At 39.4% G+C, this 19538-nt stretch overlaps 2 protein-coding genes across 3 annotated transcripts; one reads left to right on the top strand and one right to left on the bottom strand.

Annotated features, from left to right (window-relative positions):
* Window positions 1-4: 4 nt before the first annotated feature.
* On the bottom strand, window positions 5-19503 carry LOC135680942 (NFX1-type zinc finger-containing protein 1). 2 transcript variants are annotated; one of them, XM_065195197.2, is made up of 3 exons: window positions 18676-19503; window positions 5945-7122; window positions 5-5050 (listed from the first exon to the last, which is right to left on the bottom strand). In XM_065195197.2, the coding sequence occupies exons 2-3, from the start codon at window positions 7078-7080 to the stop codon at window positions 817-819; spliced, it is 5370 nt and encodes a 1789-aa protein (XP_065051269.2). In that variant the 5' UTR covers window positions 7081-7122; window positions 18676-19503; the 3' UTR covers window positions 5-816. The 2 variants fall into 2 exon arrangements, with proteins under 2 accessions (XP_065051269.2, XP_065051268.2); XM_065195196.2 differs by lacking the exon at window positions 18676-19503 and adding an exon at window positions 18488-18669.
* On the top strand, window positions 8956-13786 carry LOC135691469 (zinc finger MYM-type protein 1-like). The gene is made up of 3 exons (XM_089113719.1): window positions 8956-9779; window positions 10414-10614; window positions 10949-13786. Exons 1-3 carry the CDS (start codon window positions 9467-9469, stop codon window positions 13192-13194), a joined length of 2760 nt encoding a protein of 919 aa, XP_088969845.1. The 5' UTR covers window positions 8956-9466; the 3' UTR covers window positions 13195-13786.
* Window positions 19504-19538: the final 35 nt, after the last annotated feature.

Here is a 19538-nt window from a genome sequence, read left to right as displayed (position 1 = left end):
AACATTCTGAACAGGTTAACATTATGTAGAACCTATCTAAAGAAGCCTAATATATGAGGTCGTTATGATCTAAAAAAATAAAAAACAAATAATGATGGTGGGCACTTGCATCAAAAGCTGAGAGACAGCTTTTCTATTTCCTTTAACGTCCATATTTGGGGATAATTCTATCATCAGCTGCAATTGTTTTAGCTTCTGATTTTTTATCAAACAACGTTTTAATATGCGTCATTGGATAAATCTTAGGAGTGAATTTTAGAATGATATGGGTGGATTTTGGATAGTCAGTTACAATTGTTTGCAATCCATCATCTAATATTGAATTACAGTAACAACTGCATCTTGTGAGCTGTTAAGCATAACCTACCAAAAAATAACAATAAACACGCAACTATAATCCAAACAATTATCACAGCAACAATTCAAAAGCCTTTCACTAAAATGTTAACATTAATATCTAAAAAATCGTACTTTAACCAAACTCAACGATGAAATTGATAAAGAGCTGTTTCGCCCTGCTTTTAAGTCGAACAACCTACGAAGAAATTGTTGGATGAATTTAACTCCAACTTTGAAAAGTATCAAAGCCTGACCAAATTAAAGATGTACAATTCTACAAAGCTCAGAAGTACAATTCCACAAAAATTAAGAAATATGTAAGTTTTCAGATAAAGCTAAAAATAGCTATTCTAGACAAAGCTGAAACTTATTACTCTCTGCATATTTTAAGTCAAAAACTGAAGACAAGGTTCAATTTATATCATTGGTTTGAATAACAGTGTTTCTAGTTTTTCTAGTTGTGTTGAATCAGATTTCTCATTTTTCCTTTGTACTGTTTATGTAATAGCAAGGCAAAATTTGGTCTTCATTAGCAACTACCACGATCTTATAATAGCCGTCCTGGCATTTAAGGGCTCCATGCGAATCAAAGTCCTTCTTCAACGGTTTTCCTTTTACATCTTCTGTGGCTACATCATAACACTTTCCAGGAAGAACTTTGCACAGTAGCAGCGCTTCACCATAATGAAAACATACATCTGGTTCTTCTGAAAAGTATATACCGATACCATACTGCCCAGGGTTTCCCGTATTCTTTGCAATTAAGTCCATTCGAAAGTTGTCTTTCATAATCTTTTCAACATTTTCTTCTTTGGTGCCATGAAATGCAAAGATGTAATCACTCGGATCATTTTTACTCTTGAGCGCTTTTTGTTTGGCTTTAAACTTGTCATCGAGTTTTGGATTTGTGAAGAAGTCTATGGAAGAGATTCTTCTTCTCAATCCTGATCTTTGCAGTAATCTGAAGAACTGCGACTCTGCAATGCGATAATGAATTTCAAGCGGGTCAGTTGTGTCAACAGATCGCGAAATATTCAAACGGTGTTTCATCAATGTCTGACCACTTGCTGCTGTAGGAAGACTGATCTGCTTCATCAAAGACTCCTGTTCGTAATGTATAACGTACTTTGGCAAAGCCTGCTCCGCTTTGTAAACTACAAATTCGTCGTAAAGAACGCCCCCCTGTTTTCTGGTATCCCGCTTGGCAAATAATGAGTCGAACTTCTGTTGATTCAGCTGTTTTAGCGTCATGCCTCTGCTTGCCGTCTCAACAGTTAGTGTTCTTCCGATCAAAACATCACATAGCAGAAGCATGTTTGATCCCTTCGTGTAGACCTTTTGCGCACTCTTTGAGGAATCTGTTGCAAAGTAAATACCTTTACCATACATTCCACATTTTTGAGGCAGACGAAAGCCTTGATTTATTATTCCCTCTATTGCTTTTTCATCTGTACCGTGGAATTTTAGGTCTGTTTTAAACTCGAAGTCATGCATGTCACACTTTGCTTTGCGCCATCGTTTCTCGAGCTCGTAATTGCTGACTTTCTCTATTTTCTTTACGACTGGAAACCAAGAATGACCTGGCTGAATGTACTTTTTTACTTTGTCTTCTACCATAAAGTATTCAGCAGCAGTCTCGCCTGACGGTACTATTTCCGTCCGATTAGGCTCCTTTTGCCAATTTTTCAAAAGGTCATCTATTTTTTTCTTCTCCTCGTCAATCAATTCCTTTCTAACAGCCTGTTGACGCTCCTCTTCCACCTTTGCTTTAGTCAGCTGTATCTGTTTGCATTGAAAGCATTCGCCTTGACTGCAATCCTCACCACACTTTTTCCTACATTGATGACCACATTCCCTTTGTTTTGGGCAAGCAAAGCTACATTTAATATTCTCCTCCTTCTCAAAACACATCCTCACTTGACTGTGGTTGCAAGGGCGCATGATGAATTTCACTTCTATTGTGCAAATAGCAATCGACGCATCATCGGAGCAAGCCATGGTCGCCTCATGTCCACAAAGCAGAGTCTTCAAAATCAAACTGTCACAACTGACATGGTGATGTAGCGGTCGACAGTGCTGCTTGCAAATTTTATTACAGCGCTCACAGGTTAGTGGACAGTTTTTTAAGCAAGTATCATGCTGGTGAGGAGGCTGACAACATTTGGTGCACAGATGTCCACAGGCAAGTGGTGAGTGGCATGGAAGGGAGCAGAATGTGCCAAGATCTATATCATCTGCAGTGAATGCTTTCTTTGTTGATAGAGAGTGTTTGGGACACACCAAAGTCACTGCTAAACCAATTTGTTCGTTTTCTTGCATTATTTTCAATAAAAAGGACCAGTTGGATGACTTCACAAACATTTTGTAATTGCCAATGAAGTACAAACCACAGCGAGATCTTGATTGGGCAACGCATCTCCTGTTGATTAATCCTAGGAAACCAATCCTCGCTTTATCATTTGAGCGAACGAGCGAGACAATGACAAAGTCATTTTCATCTCCTTGATAGTTATCAATAGTATGGGCAATAATGGCTTTATTTCTGTCTAGGTCCAGTTTAGAGCGTAGTTCTTGCAACTTCTTTCGTATCACACTGGTTTGCCCTTGATATGCCGACAATATTGTGATTCGTGACGGTAAAACACCTTGCTGTACTAGAAACATCGCAAGTTTGACTGCTCTGTCAGCCTCTTTTTCATTGAAGTAGCTTCTTGCGTCAGTTTCTTTGTCCGTGTGGTGCCAAAAAAACATGGAGCTTGCAAGACATTTCGTTGGCTCGTTCTTTCCAACTCTATCTATATTGCTTTCAAGGTTAGGGTAGATATCCTTGAGCATTTCGGCAAATTCTGGTCGCATCCGATTCTGCTTTAAGAGTGTTGCATAACTGAATTCATTCATTATCAGTCTTTCCATTAAAGAGATTCCCATGTTATAGTCTTTTTCCAAAGAATATGTCTCAACAGACGGTCGAAGTTGCTTATGATCGCCAATCAAAATGAGTTGCTCTGTCCAGCTACCAAGTGCGGCAATGAGCTGTGCCTCTAATAGTTCTGCAGCTTCTTCAACAATTACTATGCTTGGCTTCAATTGCTCAAGAAGGGTTGAATTGATACTGGCACCAGTTATTGTCATAGCAACGACCGATTTCTTCTCCAAAATCATAGCTCTATATTGGCTCTTCAGTTCATTATATTCTTTGAATTTCTGTTCATAAGCTAACAGCTTTTCGTTGAATTCTTTGCCACATTTTTCAAAATTTCTTGCAATCATAATTTGAATGAGTTTAATTCTGTCTGCTTCCTTCACTTTCCACATATCAGCAATCTTGTTAGAAAGCTCTTCTGGTATGCTTTTTAGTATCTCTGACGCACCATCAAATAGCTGGATAGCCTTTGTACCTGTATCAAAATACGAATACTGACTTTTTTGAGCTACATCTCCGTCGTCCATTTGTCGTTCGGAAAGCAGACATGTGACATCCTCTTCATCTCCACTTTCATTCAGATCTTCAGAATCATCTCCAGAATCATCTCCAGAATCTTCAACAGTATCTAGAGCAGAGTCATGCGACATCCAGTTCAAAACAGTCTCTACGCTTCTTGCAAACTGAAGCACTCTCTCTTGTGGTGGGGTCCATACATCTAAAGCCTTTCTAACAACTTTCTTGAAATCTTCGCTTGACTCCACTGCAGATTTGAGCTGTGTGCCTGTTAAACCTTTCACTTCACCGGGAAGCTGCACAAAAATCTCACCAGCAGTTGCACGAGGGTAATTGAGCAAAAATCTCTTCAACTGTTCTCCATTTACAAAGGATAAAAAAGAATCGACGGTAAATTTCTTTGCTTCTTTCAGCTTTAAGAAAGCACGCCTTAGCTCCTTTTCAGCATCAAGCAGTTCGTCTTCCAGCTGCATCATTTGCCCACTTACTGCACCATTTTTCCGCTCTTCCTTTTCTAATGAAGCCAAATTATAGTCATGGAGCTCAGGGTCTTTTGATCCACCCCCTACTCTCACGACGTTCTTGCATCCTTCTTTAATCAATGCTTTTAAAAATTCATCTAAAGCATGATTTTTGTATGTTAGCATCAAAATTGGGCCACGAGGCTTTGAAGATAGAGACGAAAGCAACAAAGTCAATTTGACGCCAATAAAGGTTTTTCCTGTTCCAGGTGGTCCCTGAATAATACCTATCCTGTGACGCAGACTCGCGGCAATGGCCTTTTCTTGGCTGTCATCAAAAATCGTTTTGCCACGAAGAATACCCGTAGTAAGGTGTGCTAAAGGCAATCCCTCGTCTTGATAACCTATTTCAGACAATACCAAACATGGGTCAAACTTTGCAGAATCTTTAAGAAAATCAGGTTTTCCTTGTTGTTTTAAGTACACAAGCTCATCTTTGAAGGAAATATGGTCCGTTTCCAGCTTTTGTAGGGCCTTCAGAACTGGAGCATAGGCCCTGTAGTAAGTGGGTGACTCAACAGCAACACCCTCTCCTTGAAATAAAGACAAAATCTTGACAACTTCAGAATCTGTGAAACAATTCAATTCACTGCAAAGCTGAACGGAAACAATTTGCTGCGATTCTAGAAGCTCCCTGGAAGCAACAGTTGTCCATACTACGTCATCAAAACGGTTGTTCATGGACAGACAAAGAAGATTGCCATACATCAGCTTTTTTGACTTCTTCCATTCAATTTTCTTGCTTAATTTCCTTAAAAGAAATAATGAGTACAAATTTACGTCAATTACTACAATTTTCAACACCCTCCTTTGTATCCTCAAAAGAAATAAAACTTTCTTCGTTAAACAGAAAAACTTGTCTTTTGGCAAGGTATTTCTAAACAAATACTCTAAAAATACGTTTTTAGATAGAGAATAGGCTGTTGAATGAATAATATTCATTAGTGTGATGAGTATGATCGTATTGATAATCATAATAATGAAGTTTCTGGGTTTTCCCTTCACTGAAGGAATGTATGCAGACATAAAATTGAAACATTCCCTAAAATTTTAACAGTATACATGGTCATCATCATTCTCGACGATCAATTTCAACGAATTCGTCTATTGAAAAGTCTTTTTGGTTGTGTTCGATTTTTGGTTTAAACCAAACTTGAATCAATCGTTGAAAACGTTGTAGCTATTAATGACTCCAATTTACCTGATTAAATGCGAAATCAATTTAAGGGTGACTGCTGAAAAATTGACTTATTTTAAGCATAACACATAGATCAGACGGAATCTTATATCAGCGACCGATATGCAGAGTCGGTGTCAAGTGCCTCTGACAATCTTGTTCTACTTCAATGCGCCTTCCTTAATTTTTGATACCATGGTTTAACACATGATCTTTTCTCCTGTTTTCAACATGCCCATTGCCTATATAGTTACAGATATTGCTACTGCCCTAACAGAACATTATGAGTCGATGTCCAATATAAAAAACTTAGGGATAATCACTCTTCACAATCTTAACACTGAAAGACCATGAAAAAAAGACTGTCAGTTTAAACATTTAAACTAGGTGTCTATTTCAGCTTAAAGGAAAGCGTGAGTAGATTTCTGAAAGGGATGGAACACAAATTGAGAAAAGAAATGACCTTACCCCAGTTTTACAGCCAGACAAAATCCACTATGACTGCTAGCATTAATACCAACTACCCTCACACCATGATAAACGTCCATATCTCTTTTGTCAAGAGACCCGTCGAGCAATTTCTGTATTCCCTCTTTTAGAGAATTAAAACAGTCTTCTCTTAACAGCCTGAATAGGATTTCTACGTACTCATCAGCACTATTGTACTTGCCTTTGCATATCATTGGTTGTAGCTGAAGGAAATGATTCCCTTTCTTCTCTGCAAGTTCTTCGTCAGTTAGGAAAAGTGGAATATCCTTCCATTCCATATCAGTTATGGGGGCGTCAACCTGTGCAGAGATTGTCTGCAGAAGCTTGTACAAGATGCTTGAGCCTTGAGCCATTTTAGAGAATGGCTCAGTTAAATGGACAACGGCTCTTGTTTTTTCTGGCACATACTTTATCATAATCACAAAGAAATTCTGCAAAGTTTCAAGGTCACACTCACTGACACTGCTGAGCAAAAGGGGTTTCAAAGGGCTGTTTTCTCCATTCAAAAGGCTTGAATGAGCAATGGAATTGATAACTCTCTTCAAATGTGCACCCAAGTCCCGAGCTTTTTTATCCAATAAAACAACAACCTGCAGCAAGTCTAAGACGTTGTCAAAGCCAGCTTCGTCAGCCACACATTCCCAGGCTGCTGGGCTGGTCAAGAACGTCAGTCTTGATTCAGCATTTGATCGAGCTTCCTCGTCAGAGAAAACAGATTTCACCTTCTGTATATATTTAGCTATTTCAGAAGGGCTTCTCCGTGCGACTTTAGATAAAACCCCTCGGAAAACTGATGGGCCTTTGTCGCTATTTTTCTTGCACAAAGAATACATAATTTCATCATTCCTTTTTAATAGCAGGCCACCTGATGATATGCGATCAAAATGGAAAAATATATCTTGCTTGCTGTCTCTACTGTTCTCTTTCTCAAGCCCATTTTCGATCTGCTTCAGAAAGCCAAAGAGTTTTTCTTGCGAAAATTTGCAAACAATACCTTGACATGAAAACCGTTTGTCTTGCTGAGGTCTCCTCTTAAGGTTGAGCATGTCAACACTTTTCTTGGGACAGCCTCGACCAATTTTTTCCTTAGATTTGGTAAAAGCAGAAGTTGCCATGCTTCTCTCTCTATCTTCATGACCTTGATGGCGTTGAGAAGACTGGAAAAAAGAATAAAAAATGAGCAATGCAAAACAAATCCCTTGATATTATAATTATTGATACTTCTCCCTGTGCTACGATTGGATACTCTTTGTATCCAATCGCATGTACAATCAAGATGTACTTTGAGAATGCCTTGTACTTTAAGAATGTCTTTCGAAAGCTTGATGTTAATCAAACACATAGGTAGAATTCTGGGGAAACCTCAACATCAAATAATTTCCAAGACATCTGAAAATAAGTAGATTTTTAATGTATACCTTAAAGACATAGGGTAAGTAAAAAGTTCTTGAACATGAAAACCTTTAGGTACATTTCAACTTATAAAGTCAACTGGTCTGATATACCGTAAAAGTTCTATTAAGCCCCTGGCGGCTTATTTATTTTTTTCAGTCCTAGAGGGGAGCTTAAAAGAGAGAGGGGCTTAATAAAGAGAGGGGTTTATTAAAAATTTGAAGCAAACAGAGTTTTAAAAATGCCCTAGGCCATTTTTTTATGAAAATGTCACACAAATGTTCTCAAAAAACTTGCTGACTACTTTGAAAGTTTAATCAGTCAATAATAAGGTCTTCATCTCATCAACATCATCATAAGGATGAATTGATCACCCTTTGATATCTTCAAAACAATTTTCGACTGACTACTAAGTTGCACAAGTTAGTCTTTACATAGGCCGTATTTAATTCACACGATCTTATCATCATCACACCCATCAAGAGACCCACTAAATGCCCATTTTTTCTATGCTTGACATCAAAGGTTAAAGAGGGGGGCTTGATAGAGAGGGGGGGGCTTTTTTAGAGTTTTTGCTTGATAAGGGAGGACTTAAAAGAAAGGGGGGCTTAATAGAGAGGGGGCTTAATAGAGAAGGGGGCTTAATAGAGCTTTTACGGTAATATGATTACTCCATCAAATTTCATAAGATTAAATTCTTATAGCATTTATTAACAGCATGTAAACAATAAATTAGAACACAAAATTAGCATCATTTGCAACAAAATTAGCAACTTGAAATTAAATTTTGTGATTTTGCAGAAGAGTAGACCCATACCACCATTGTTGATAACACCTTGAGTATTGATATCCTGATAGGGCATTGGGGATAACCATTGCATGTTATGAGGCAATTAAACTGCTAAGTTTCTACCACTAATTTAATAATAAAGAAAGGTCAAAAATATGTTTTCCCATAGCTCTAAATGCAAATTCAAGTTCTCACAGTGGATTCAAACTTTCACAGGAAATTCAGGCTCTCCCAGAAATTTCAAATTCTCACCAAAAATTTGACCTTTCAAACAGTGGCAGAAATTGCGGGGGTGTGGAGGGGCAACTGCCCCCAAGCTTTGCCAAAATGTTGGTTTTGTCCAGAAATTATTTAATTTGTCAGCAAATTTGCTTGCTTTTGTGGGCAATGCCCCCCACTTAAAAAATGAATTTCCGCCACTGCTTTCATTGCTAAATTCAAACTCTTTCTGCAAATTCAAGCTCTCACAGCAAATTCAATTTCTCCCAGCAAATTCAAACTCTCACAATTCAAGCTCTCACAGCAAACTCAAACTCTCTCTTCAAATTCAATTTCTCCCAGGAAATTCAATTTCTCCCAGCATATGCAAACTCTCACAACAAATTCAAGCTCTCACAGCAAATTCAAGCTCTCTCAGCAAATTCAAACTCTCTCTGCAAATTCAATTTCTCCCAGGAAATTCAATTTCTCCCAGCACATGCAAACTCTCACAGCAAATTCAAACTCTCACAACAAATTCAAACTCTCACAGCAAATTCAAACTCTCACAACAAATTCAAACTCTCACAACAAATTCAAACTCTTACAGCAAATTCAAGCTCTCACAACAAATTCAAGCTCTCACAGCAAATTCAAACTCTCTCTGCAAATTCAATTTCTCCCAGCAAATTCAATTTCTCCAAGCAAATTCAATTTCTCCCAGCACATGCAAACTCTCACAGCAGTGGTGGCGCCAGAGGGGGGGCAGGGGGGGCTACAGCCCCCCCGTCGGAGGAGGCTAGCCCCTCCGTCGGAAGATAAATTATGCTTGAATTTTTTTTGTCGGAGCGAATTTTTTAAGTTTTGGCGGAAATAGAAATTTCTAAAAGGACTGTTATCAGAATTCAGGAAGCTCATCCCAAAACAACTCATCGACACATCAATTTCATGGTAAATAATAATCTGTTATAAGAAGTTTGAATTGGTTGTTTAGATGTTCAGTACCAGGTGTTTTCCGCATGCTGTTAAATTTGATCTTATGTTATGGATAGTGCAGTTCGTTCAAATCTTGCTTGCTATAACCAACCTACAACATCGGAATATTTTTGTGCGATAGCGATATGGCAACAAATGTTACCCGTTTCAGTGTTAGATGTAGTATATGTAATGACGTATTTAACAATGATTACGCTGCCCGCCACACGAAGTCCAAGCACAAAGATTTGGCTGCAATGGGAAGGACTGCTCCTACGACGGCAATAGTTGAAACGGACTCGCAGCAGAGAAAAATAAAAACATTTTTTCAATCAAAAGGCGGTACTTTTCCAAAGAAACGAAAGGTTAATGATTTTGAAACTGAAAGAACAACAGAAGACCCCGAAGAACAAGAAGTTGAAATTTCGAAAATTCAAGACGAAGAGCAAATCGAACGTGGTATGTTATACGTTTTAATATTTAAGTCCTTTTAATACGAGGAAAAACACTTAGCAAAGGGCTTCAGCCATAAAAACAATCAAACTCATTTACGTAGTAGCTAAGCCATTTTACCCCATCCCAACCATACATATTTGTAGTGTTTTGCTTCTACGTACACGTTTTTTTATTTATAAGAAACTTGACTCAAGCCCAGAGTACTAATAGTTTCCAAATTTCTTATTTTTTACTATTTTTAAGGGAAACCATCTATTACTATTTACGATAAATCCTTCTAGTTTTTTTTATAAACAAGTTCCTTATTAAGAAAAAAACGTGTATTTTTATAGGAAACCTAGCTCTCCAGAAATTAAAAGTTTCTTATTTTCGGACCTATATAATATGGGATTTCACTGCGACTGCGACATATTTAAACAAATATACCTGGCTATGACTGGATGAGGAATAAACCTTGTTAGACGTATAAATTTCTTCGTTTTATTTACAAATAAAAATAATTTTTTGGATGATTTTGATATTAAGAGTCACAAAAGATTGATTAGTAAAAATGCCTTTTTGTCCATCTCCCAGGAGATATTATAATCTTTTTCACACATGTAAAACAGGGTAGTAAATCATTTGTTTAAACTTCCAGGTACAACTTCTAGCTTGGACCCCGAAGTCACGAATGTAGATGCTGACAACTACGTCACCATTTCGGAAGCCGAACAGTCGATGTCGGACATTGTGGAAGCAGCAAATGAAAGCGACAGCAACGAGGATATCGAGGAAAATTTGGAACAGTTGGAACTCGAGTTGGAAGATGAAGTTGATCCTGCAGGATTATCAGCCGAAGGTATACTAACTAGCTATCAGATATAATCGTAACTCTCCATTAACCAGCGGCGTAGGGGGGTACTAAAAAGTGGAAGGGCGCGTGAAAAAAGGGCACCTTGGTATGTAATTAAGACGAAGGCAAACCCTGCTAGAAGGGCACGGGGGCATGCTCGCCCGGAAAAGTTTTGCATATAAGCAGCCACTTTGGCTCCCATAGCCTCTTTCGCACTAAAGCTCAAAGAAAAGTCTAAAACAATGAAAAGAGGCACTTCTCAGATATAAAATAGGGCACTGCCAAGAACTTAACAGGAAAAAAGTTTGCAAAGTGTGATGGATAATTTTTTTCGTTTTAGCACTTCAAGGAGATTCGAGAGGACCGCAACTTACACTATCCGTCGCTGGCCCCAAGGACATATCCTCAACCAAAGACGGCGGACCTGTGCAGCCTCGTAATATTTCCTTCCCTACACATTTGATTGGCAATCAGCATCGCGCATTCACACCTTTGCTGTATGAAAAGTATCCCTGGATTGAGTATTCGCAAATGGAGGATGCCATCTTCTGTTTCCACTGTCGTAATTTTTCAGAGAATCGGAAGGATCCAGCGTTTGTTAGTCAAGGCTTGCGCAATTGGAAAAGATGCTATGGCACCAAAGTGAATGATAACAAACTCTTGCAACATCAAACCAGCCATCTTCATGCCCAAAGTGTAGCTGCTAAAGCGCACTATGAAAACGTTAAGTCTGGAAATTTTCAGACCATTGCCACACTTCATGATGCCGCTTATTCGAAACTGGTTAAAGACAACAGGCATTACATGCGAGTGATTTGCGAAGTCCTGCTTCTCACTGCTCAGCGGAAGATTGCCCAACGTGAGACTGGAGGTTCATTTCGTGTTGCCGATATAAATAAAGAAGCTCTAGACTATGGACCTTCTTGTGGTAATTTTCTTGCGATACTTGGTCTTCTTGCAAGGCATGACCCAGTTGTTGCTGACAAAATCCGCACTGGCCCGAAAAATGCAAAGTATACTCACCACAGCGTACAGAATGCCATCTTAGACATTATGAAAGACATGGTTCTTGAGCAAATAAAAAGTGAGCTCAATAAGGCTCAGTATTTTACCGTCCTTTCAGATGAGTCTAAAGATAGAAGCAAAAAAGAGCAGCTTGTTGTTGCAGTCCGTTACTGCTACGAGAATGCCATACATGAGGAATTTATTGGCATTGCTGAGGCGCAAAGTTTAGATGCAGATGGTCTTTCAGACACAATAATTGAACGATTGCAACGCATCGAAGCCAACATGAAAGCATGCGTGGGGCAAGGCTACGATGGAGCTTCTGTTGTTTCTGGTCACCTGAATGGCGTTCAAAGGAAACTTCCTCTGAAAACCGGTGCTGAAATGGCTTACTACGTCCATTGCTTTTGTCATCGATTGAACCTTGTGATCGTCGATGTTGTGAAATCAATCAGTTGTGTGGCAGACATGATATCGCTATTCAGAAGCCTGCATTCTTTTCTGAGCAGCAGCACCGTTCATGTACGATGGGTAAAGGTCCAAGAGGATCACAAGGTTCATGTGATGGAAATTGGAAAAGTTTCTGACACGAGATGGTCTTGCCAGGCGAAGCAATTCAATGTTTTCTGGGAGCGGTTGGATATCTTGGTGGAAGTCCTGCAGGATGTGATTGACACAGATACGAACCCCGGTCGCAGAACAGAAGCTACTGGTTATCTTCTGCAGATTGACAGGAAATTTGTGAGATACCTGTTTGCCATCCGACACGTCTTGAACAAAGCCAAATTTGCGTCTGACATGTTGCAGAAACCCTCCAATGATTTGAGTCAAGCCATTGATCTCATTGCAACATTGAAAGATGAACTGGATGACTGTCAAAGCAGGGATAAGATTCAAGAGTTCTGGGATACTGCCGAAGAAGCAGCGGATCGCTTGGAATTGCCGGAAGAAAAAAGACCACCAAGAAAGAGGGCAACGCCTGCTTCTCTTCGAGAGTTTGTTGTGGAAGCATCTTCAGAGCCTCAAGTAGCAAGCGGGTTTGATGGCTACGTACAAAATGTCAAAGAAATACTAAACAGAACAACTGCAGAACTTTGCAAGCGGTTTGACGAAAAAAACATAAAGATCATGAAAGGCATAACTGCATTGGCCCCCAAGTCGAAAAGCTACTTGGACCCAACAACTCTTGTCAATTTTGCTGAGCTTTTTCAGTCTGAAATTGGTGCACTACGCAGTGAAATTGCCACATTTAAATATATGCTCTCAAGAAAAGAAGAAAAACACCGCCCAAGCACACTTCTGCAACTAGAGGCACACTTGGAAAAGCTAAATGAAGCTTTCTTTGAGCTGCACCGGCTTGTATCCATCGCATGCACTTTGCCAGTCTCTTCAGCCGAATGTGAACGCAGCTTCAGCTCTATGCGCCTCATCAAGAGTGATCTGCGCTCACTTATGAAGGACGAGCGTCTAGACAGTCTGATGATGCTAGGTATTCATCGTGCCCGTGGAAGTGCTCTTGACTTGGACTCAGTAGTAGACAGATTTAAGGCTAAGTTCCCGAAGAGTAGAATTGCTCTGTGAAACAATTTTGATTCTTGGACTTGAATTTTCGATATGTAGAAGTGCGTATTCCACCGCTTAGGTCTGTTCCTATAAAGTTACGTTGTGTTCCAGTTTTCCTTAAGTTCAGTTGGTTGCTTTTTATTTAAATTCATACTTTCCAAAGATAGGCCCTACTTGAATTGGCAACGTTTGATGAGTTGTAAAGATTTAGAGTAGTTTTAAGCTTATCTAGAGGCAGCTTTCAAAAAAAATTTCCAGGGACGCCGGAGAAGGGGGGCGCGGGGGGGCAAGCGCCCCTCCTGCCCTTTGCTAGGAGGGGCAAGGGAGGGGGCAAACGTGCCCTTAGTAATATGTCAAAAAACGTAGTAAAAAACACGATTACACCATTTTGATAGCATTTTTAGCCAATCTAATGGGTGTAGCCACCAAAATTTTCCCGGGGGAGTACCCCCGGACCCCCCGAATTTTCGGCTCGCAACGCTCGCCTTCGGTCTCCAGTACCCTTACAATTCCTTGTCGCCCCCTAGCCCTATCGTTCTCTAAAAAAATTAGCCCCTCCGTCGGAAGTGCTAGCCCCTTTGTCGGAGGAAACCTAGCGCCACCACTGTCTCACAGCAAATTCAAACTCTCACAATAAATTCAAGCTCTCACAGCAAATTCAAACACTCTCTGCAAATTCAATTTCTTCCAGCAAATTCAAGCTCTCACAGCAAATTCAAACTCTCTCTGCAAATTCAATTTCTTCCAGCAAATTCAAACTTCCAAAGCAAATTTGAACTCTCACAGCAATTCCCCCCTGGCACTACCGTCCTTTGCAATGAAAAGTGAAATCTGCATGCAGGCTAGGTTTTCCCAACATTTGGAACACTAACAATGTTCTCAAAAAACTTTCAATTTTTTGCAAACTATGAAAAACAATGTAGCAGACAATGCCTCGTTGATTAAACTCCAAATTATTTTTTTATCAATTATCTGCAAAAGGTCATTATTAAGGAAAGCCACAGGGTTGTTCTGCTCCAACTGTCAGAGGAAGTGTTGAGAAACATAAATCAAAATTTCATGGGTGGCACCAAAGTTGTAGGCAGGGCATTCCTCTCAACCATCGACCACATTGCCTAACCTTTGTTTTCTCGGCTGATTATGGAACACTATGGTATAACGAATAATTTAAGCCCTTACAACATTTTCAAAAATTCATCAAAGTCACGTTACCGATGACGTCAAAAAGGTTATGTTTCCTAGACTCAAAACCATTGTAACTTCTCAAGTATACGTCTGACTTCAATATAAATGCTAGATTCGGGCTCGCCTGAAGAAGAGCTTTCCAATGATATATACATATCAGTATTTTAACGATGTCAGCAATTTTCAATGATGACGTCATCACTTTCAAAATGGCCGTCGAACAGTACATTTTAAGACAAAAGCTCTGATCTAATCAAACGCATTTCTGGATCGTTTACTAATGTCTTCTTAATGTCTACAATAATTTTATAACTCCCACTCGTATAACCCCCCCCCCCTCTTTGGAATAAGCCCCCATCCAAAAATATAAGAAATGAATAAGCCCCCAGGGGACTAATTCGAGGATTTACGGTATATATTCGCCTCATATCCATTTACCGCCCGAATCCTCCGACGAACTAAAGTCATAAACTTCCCGTTCATTCTCTAGTTCATCAGAATGTTCAGTGCTACTTAGGTCAGAGTCTACCTGGTCTGTTGTTACCTTGTATTCGTTACTAGCGTTGATTTCGTCGACACTACGGCCCTATTTCGTTACCTCTGTACATCTCTTGCATTTCTTCAGAGCAGGGAGGTTTTCATTGCCACTTTCGACATCTGCCCCAACACTTTCTGAAAATCGGCTCTTGTTTTTCCGTCTTGACTTCAAAGAAAGAGGCAGCAGGGGGCACGTGAAGCAAAAAGATTTCAAGGAAGACTCTTCAGAATACCCTTCCAGCCACAACTTTAGAAAAAAAGTCTTGACGGATAGTTCTACGCAACGCAACCAGCAGTAGGCTATCTTCTTGGAATGTGAATCAGGAAGTAGTTTAATGTTAGTTTCATTTTGTTGTACATTTTTAGTCTTGTTTCCACATAGCTTCTCTTGACCTTGCCAGAATACATTACCATTTGAACAAACTTCTGAAAATCTTCTATATCGCTATCACTAACCACTTTTTCTTCTCCAAGGCTGTCAAGCAGTTCAAGGTATCGCGGGCTCTTGATGACTGTCTTCAGCAACCTTACCTTTCCTACGTTGCGGAAATAGGATTTAGAATTACACCCAGATAAAGCATGTAAAGCCTGTAGATTAATGCAAACATCCCTTCCGAAATGGGAACCATTTGCGTTTTACATTGAGAAAAGCAAAAGCCCAATGTGTCTTCTTTCAGAAATCAGTCTTATAAAATCAATTTGCTTCTAATTTCGATACAGGAGATCGTGGCATTTAAATCCTTGCAACATGTTTTGGTAATAAACTTCTAAATGACCCCTTGGCCCAGGCTCACCAACTTATACCCAGCTTCAGAAGCAACAAATTTGATAAGGCTGTGCATCCGTGCTTGGTACGTTGGCATCGGTTTGATGGAGCGAACTGCTGCCACTCCGTCTACTATCCAAACAGCAGACTTCGGAGGCGTGTCTTTGATCCATTGCCACTCTTCGAGCAAGAGTCGTTGCAAAGTTACTTTGTCTGACTGACACAAAGTTAAACCAGCTGTAGCGATAGTAATTGAAAGAGGAACGGTTGTCAGGGGATGAGTAAATGCCTCTAGCAGACTTCCTGCCTTCAAAATGACTAGTTAAAGGCCTGTTTTTGTGTTCCTTGACCACGGTTTTGTGTTCCTTGACCTTTTCCAGATCTGTCTTCAGCTTTGTTTTTATTGATCGGCGTGAAGAATTTAACGCTGCCATTAATCAGGCGATCATTTGTGAAGCGATGCATATTCTCTTCTCCCATGATCGACGCTGCAGGGAGGTCAGTAGAATTTTATTAATCTAATTCTTCACCAGTTAAAGTCGATTTTGCAGGAGCAGCAGAAAGCCAATTGGTTACATAGCTTTGAAGAGTTCTCTAAGGCTATCATTATGCTTCTGAAGGAGCTTTGTCCCACCTGGAATGCTGTACTTGTGAATTGATGATGACCTTACGAAAAAGTATTGCTTCAGAGCCCCTCTAAACTTGCTATGAATGTGGGACGTAGCAATCCAAGTGTTAACCGCATTAACGTTTGCTGAAGCCAGACCTGTATGGACCTGCAGTCCCTTTAGCTTCTTTATTAAACAGCTCTGTATGTAAATCGCAATGAATTGCAGATAATTTGTTTTGAAATTTCCGCCAAATCCTTATTTATTCCAATCTTGGAATGCTGTAGTTTGCTCACCCTCACCCTGTAATGATTGAAGTGCAATGGAAAAGCAGATGCTGGTATGCACAGTAGTGGGCATAGTTGATGTGATTCAATGCAAATGTAAGCAGAATCATATTTCGCACTGCTTGCAAAAGTAGCTTAGTGTTGCTTTTCTGCAAAGCTGCTACCATGCTCAACAAAGCAGACAAATTGTCCAGCCTAGCGATTTCAAGACACTTTTAAGTTTTTTGACGATTTTCAAGAATCAACAGTTTTTTGCATCAATCTGCCATAACTTATGGGCATTGACTGTGTGTGTTTTTTGGAAAAGACGTTGGTGAACCCATGAGTTGATAAAAGCAACCCATCAGCACCTTGACCTGGCTATACAAGTCAACATTCGTTCACATATTTTGGTTTATCTTTGCCTTCCCCATTTCATCCGCATGAACAAAAATATTAAATATGTCAAGATCATATCTAAGAAAGAATCAAGGTATATTCCTTGCATACTGGATAGACAGGCACCTTATGAGTGATTGGCAAATTATCTAGCCCTGTCAGGGGTATTAAACAAAGTAATAAACTATATAATAACTATTCCCTCCTGCCTCCTGGCAATGCCAATGATACAAGCCCTTGACTTTTGTGCAAGCTCAGTTTCGTACGGACGGCTTCAGGTCCGGTCTTCGGAAACAATTATTTTAGGTTTAATTAATAAAATTAAAAGAATAATAATGAAAAACTGTGGATGGCGAAGAAGGAGCTTCTTCTCCGTTATAAGAAAGTGTCAAGCAAAATCATGCATAATGTCAAATCGCGATAATGCCAAATTGTGCCTAGGAAAATCAGAGTCAGCTCGCTGGTCGACGGCCATTTTGAAAGTGATGACGTCATCACTGAAAATTGCTGACATCGTTAAAATACTGATATGTATATATCATTGGAAAGCTCTTCTTCAGGCGAGCCCGAATCTAGCATTTATATTGAAGTCAGACGTATACTTGAGAAGTTACAATGGTTTTGAGTCTAGGAAACATAACCTTTTTGACGTCATCGGTAACGTGACTTTGATGAATTTTTGAAAATGTTGTAAGGGCTTAAACTATTCGTTATACCATAGTGTTCCATAATCAGCCGAGAAAACAAAGGTTAGGCAATGCGGTCGATGGTTGAGAGGAATGCCCTGCCTATGGGGCTAGGAGGCTTCAGTCCCCCTCATCTGGTTTGGAAAAAAAATGTTTTTAAGAGAAATATAAAAAAATAAAGGAAAAGAAATTTAAGAAAAAATAGAGCAATAAATCCCTTGTCTTACTTAATCTCAAAGTAATAGGCCAAGGTCTATGGGGACTCATAAAGTAATGATTCCATTTATCAAACGTAGCAAAAAAGCATGCCTTACAAAGAGTAGTTTTTTAAACAAATGCGAGAAAAAGACTCAAAGAAAAATTCTGAAATTTATTTTAAGCTAAACTAAAGGGCGTGGTCGCAAAAATTATCTTTCGGACCTCTTCTTTCAGATATACCTAGGGCATCCGACAACCTTTTACAGGCCCTTCCAATGTACCGCTAGCATCACAAGTACACTAAAAAAACATGAGCATAACACATCGAGAAGACTTTTTCAATGCGTTTTTCAAAAGTTGGTTTGTTAGTCAAATAATTCAAAAACTTCGCACCGCCCTTGTTTATAAAAGAAGTTAAAAAAAGATACGATTGACAGAATTACAAACGAGTCTTGAATGTTGTTCTCAAACTGCAACCAAACGAAGGCAAATTGGTCAGTGCCCAGCACCAGCACGCCAGAATGTCTGATCGTGCACACACGCAGACCGGACGTCGTCCTCTTGCACACGTATTATAAAGACGCTGAACATACCATTGCATATTAACAATAATTATTCTTATTCTGTGATACCATACACAAGAAAACTGAAGAGCTATCTAATTACCAATTCATGCTGACAGATCTCTGGAAAATTCATGCTGACAAATTGCTGTTTTGTGTTCCACAAGATAAAACAGGCCTAGTCGAAGATAAACAGGCCAGAGAGAAACAGGCCTAGTCGTTCATATAGTCTTATCTCCATTAAAGAGAAGCTACCACAGTTGAGTTTAGAAACTTTGAAAATTAACTTACCAGAAACCGATGGATTTAGCAATTTACATTCAGCATACATCGTCAGCATCAAAATCTTTACAAAGCATCGAACCGTTTGGAAAAGCACTGGTAAAGGTACTTAGTCTGAAAACTGAATGACTTCCAAGAAAACAAGTACATGTGTAATTCCCGGACTGCTAATGGCATCCAAGAAAGATAAAGGCCCGATCTCAATTCAAAGACCTAGAACCAGGGGGCAAAGTGGGTTCATGTCCCACCCCTAGTTTTCAAAAATTCAAGTAAAACACTCCTTTGCAGCTTTGATTCCCAACACGAAATTGATTGCCAAAATATTCTGAAGTGTATTTTTAGCTCATCTAAAGGGCATGGTCGCAAAAGTTTTTCAGCTCGCTTCGCTTGATCCTTAACCTTTTTTATTACAGGCTCATTTTATGATTAATACTATTCTTAATTTATAATCGATTCAACATTTCAATCCACGAAATTATACGGGAGACGAATCATGCCCGTCCTCCAGACCATGCACTAGCATACGCTTCGGGGTCTTTGCATTTGCGCATTATTACTTGAAGCCCTGGCGGGAAGTTCAAGAGAAAAGACTGAAGCTATGGCGGATGTGATAGCATAAGGTCATTCAGATTTTTACTCTTATCCTATCCGGTGTCTCATCGAATAGGGCCAGGTTGAGTTGAGTAAAATGGCCTAAAAAATATATATAATTTGAATTGTGCATTATCGAAGCTAATTTAAAAAATTATTCACATAGCTACAATTTAATTCACACGATCTTATCATCATCACACCCATCAAGAGACCCACTAAATGCCCATTTTTTCTATGCTTGACATCAAAGGCTAAAGAGGGGGGCTTGATAGAGAGGG

This window comes from Rhopilema esculentum, chromosome 18, assembly GCF_057945365.1.
Source record: "Rhopilema esculentum isolate cy_ngs chromosome 18, ASM5794536v1, whole genome shotgun sequence".
In the NCBI taxonomy this organism is placed as follows: Eukaryota; Metazoa; Cnidaria; class Scyphozoa; order Rhizostomeae; family Rhizostomatidae; genus Rhopilema; species Rhopilema esculentum.
This window is presented reverse-complemented; position numbering and strand designations above follow the sequence as displayed.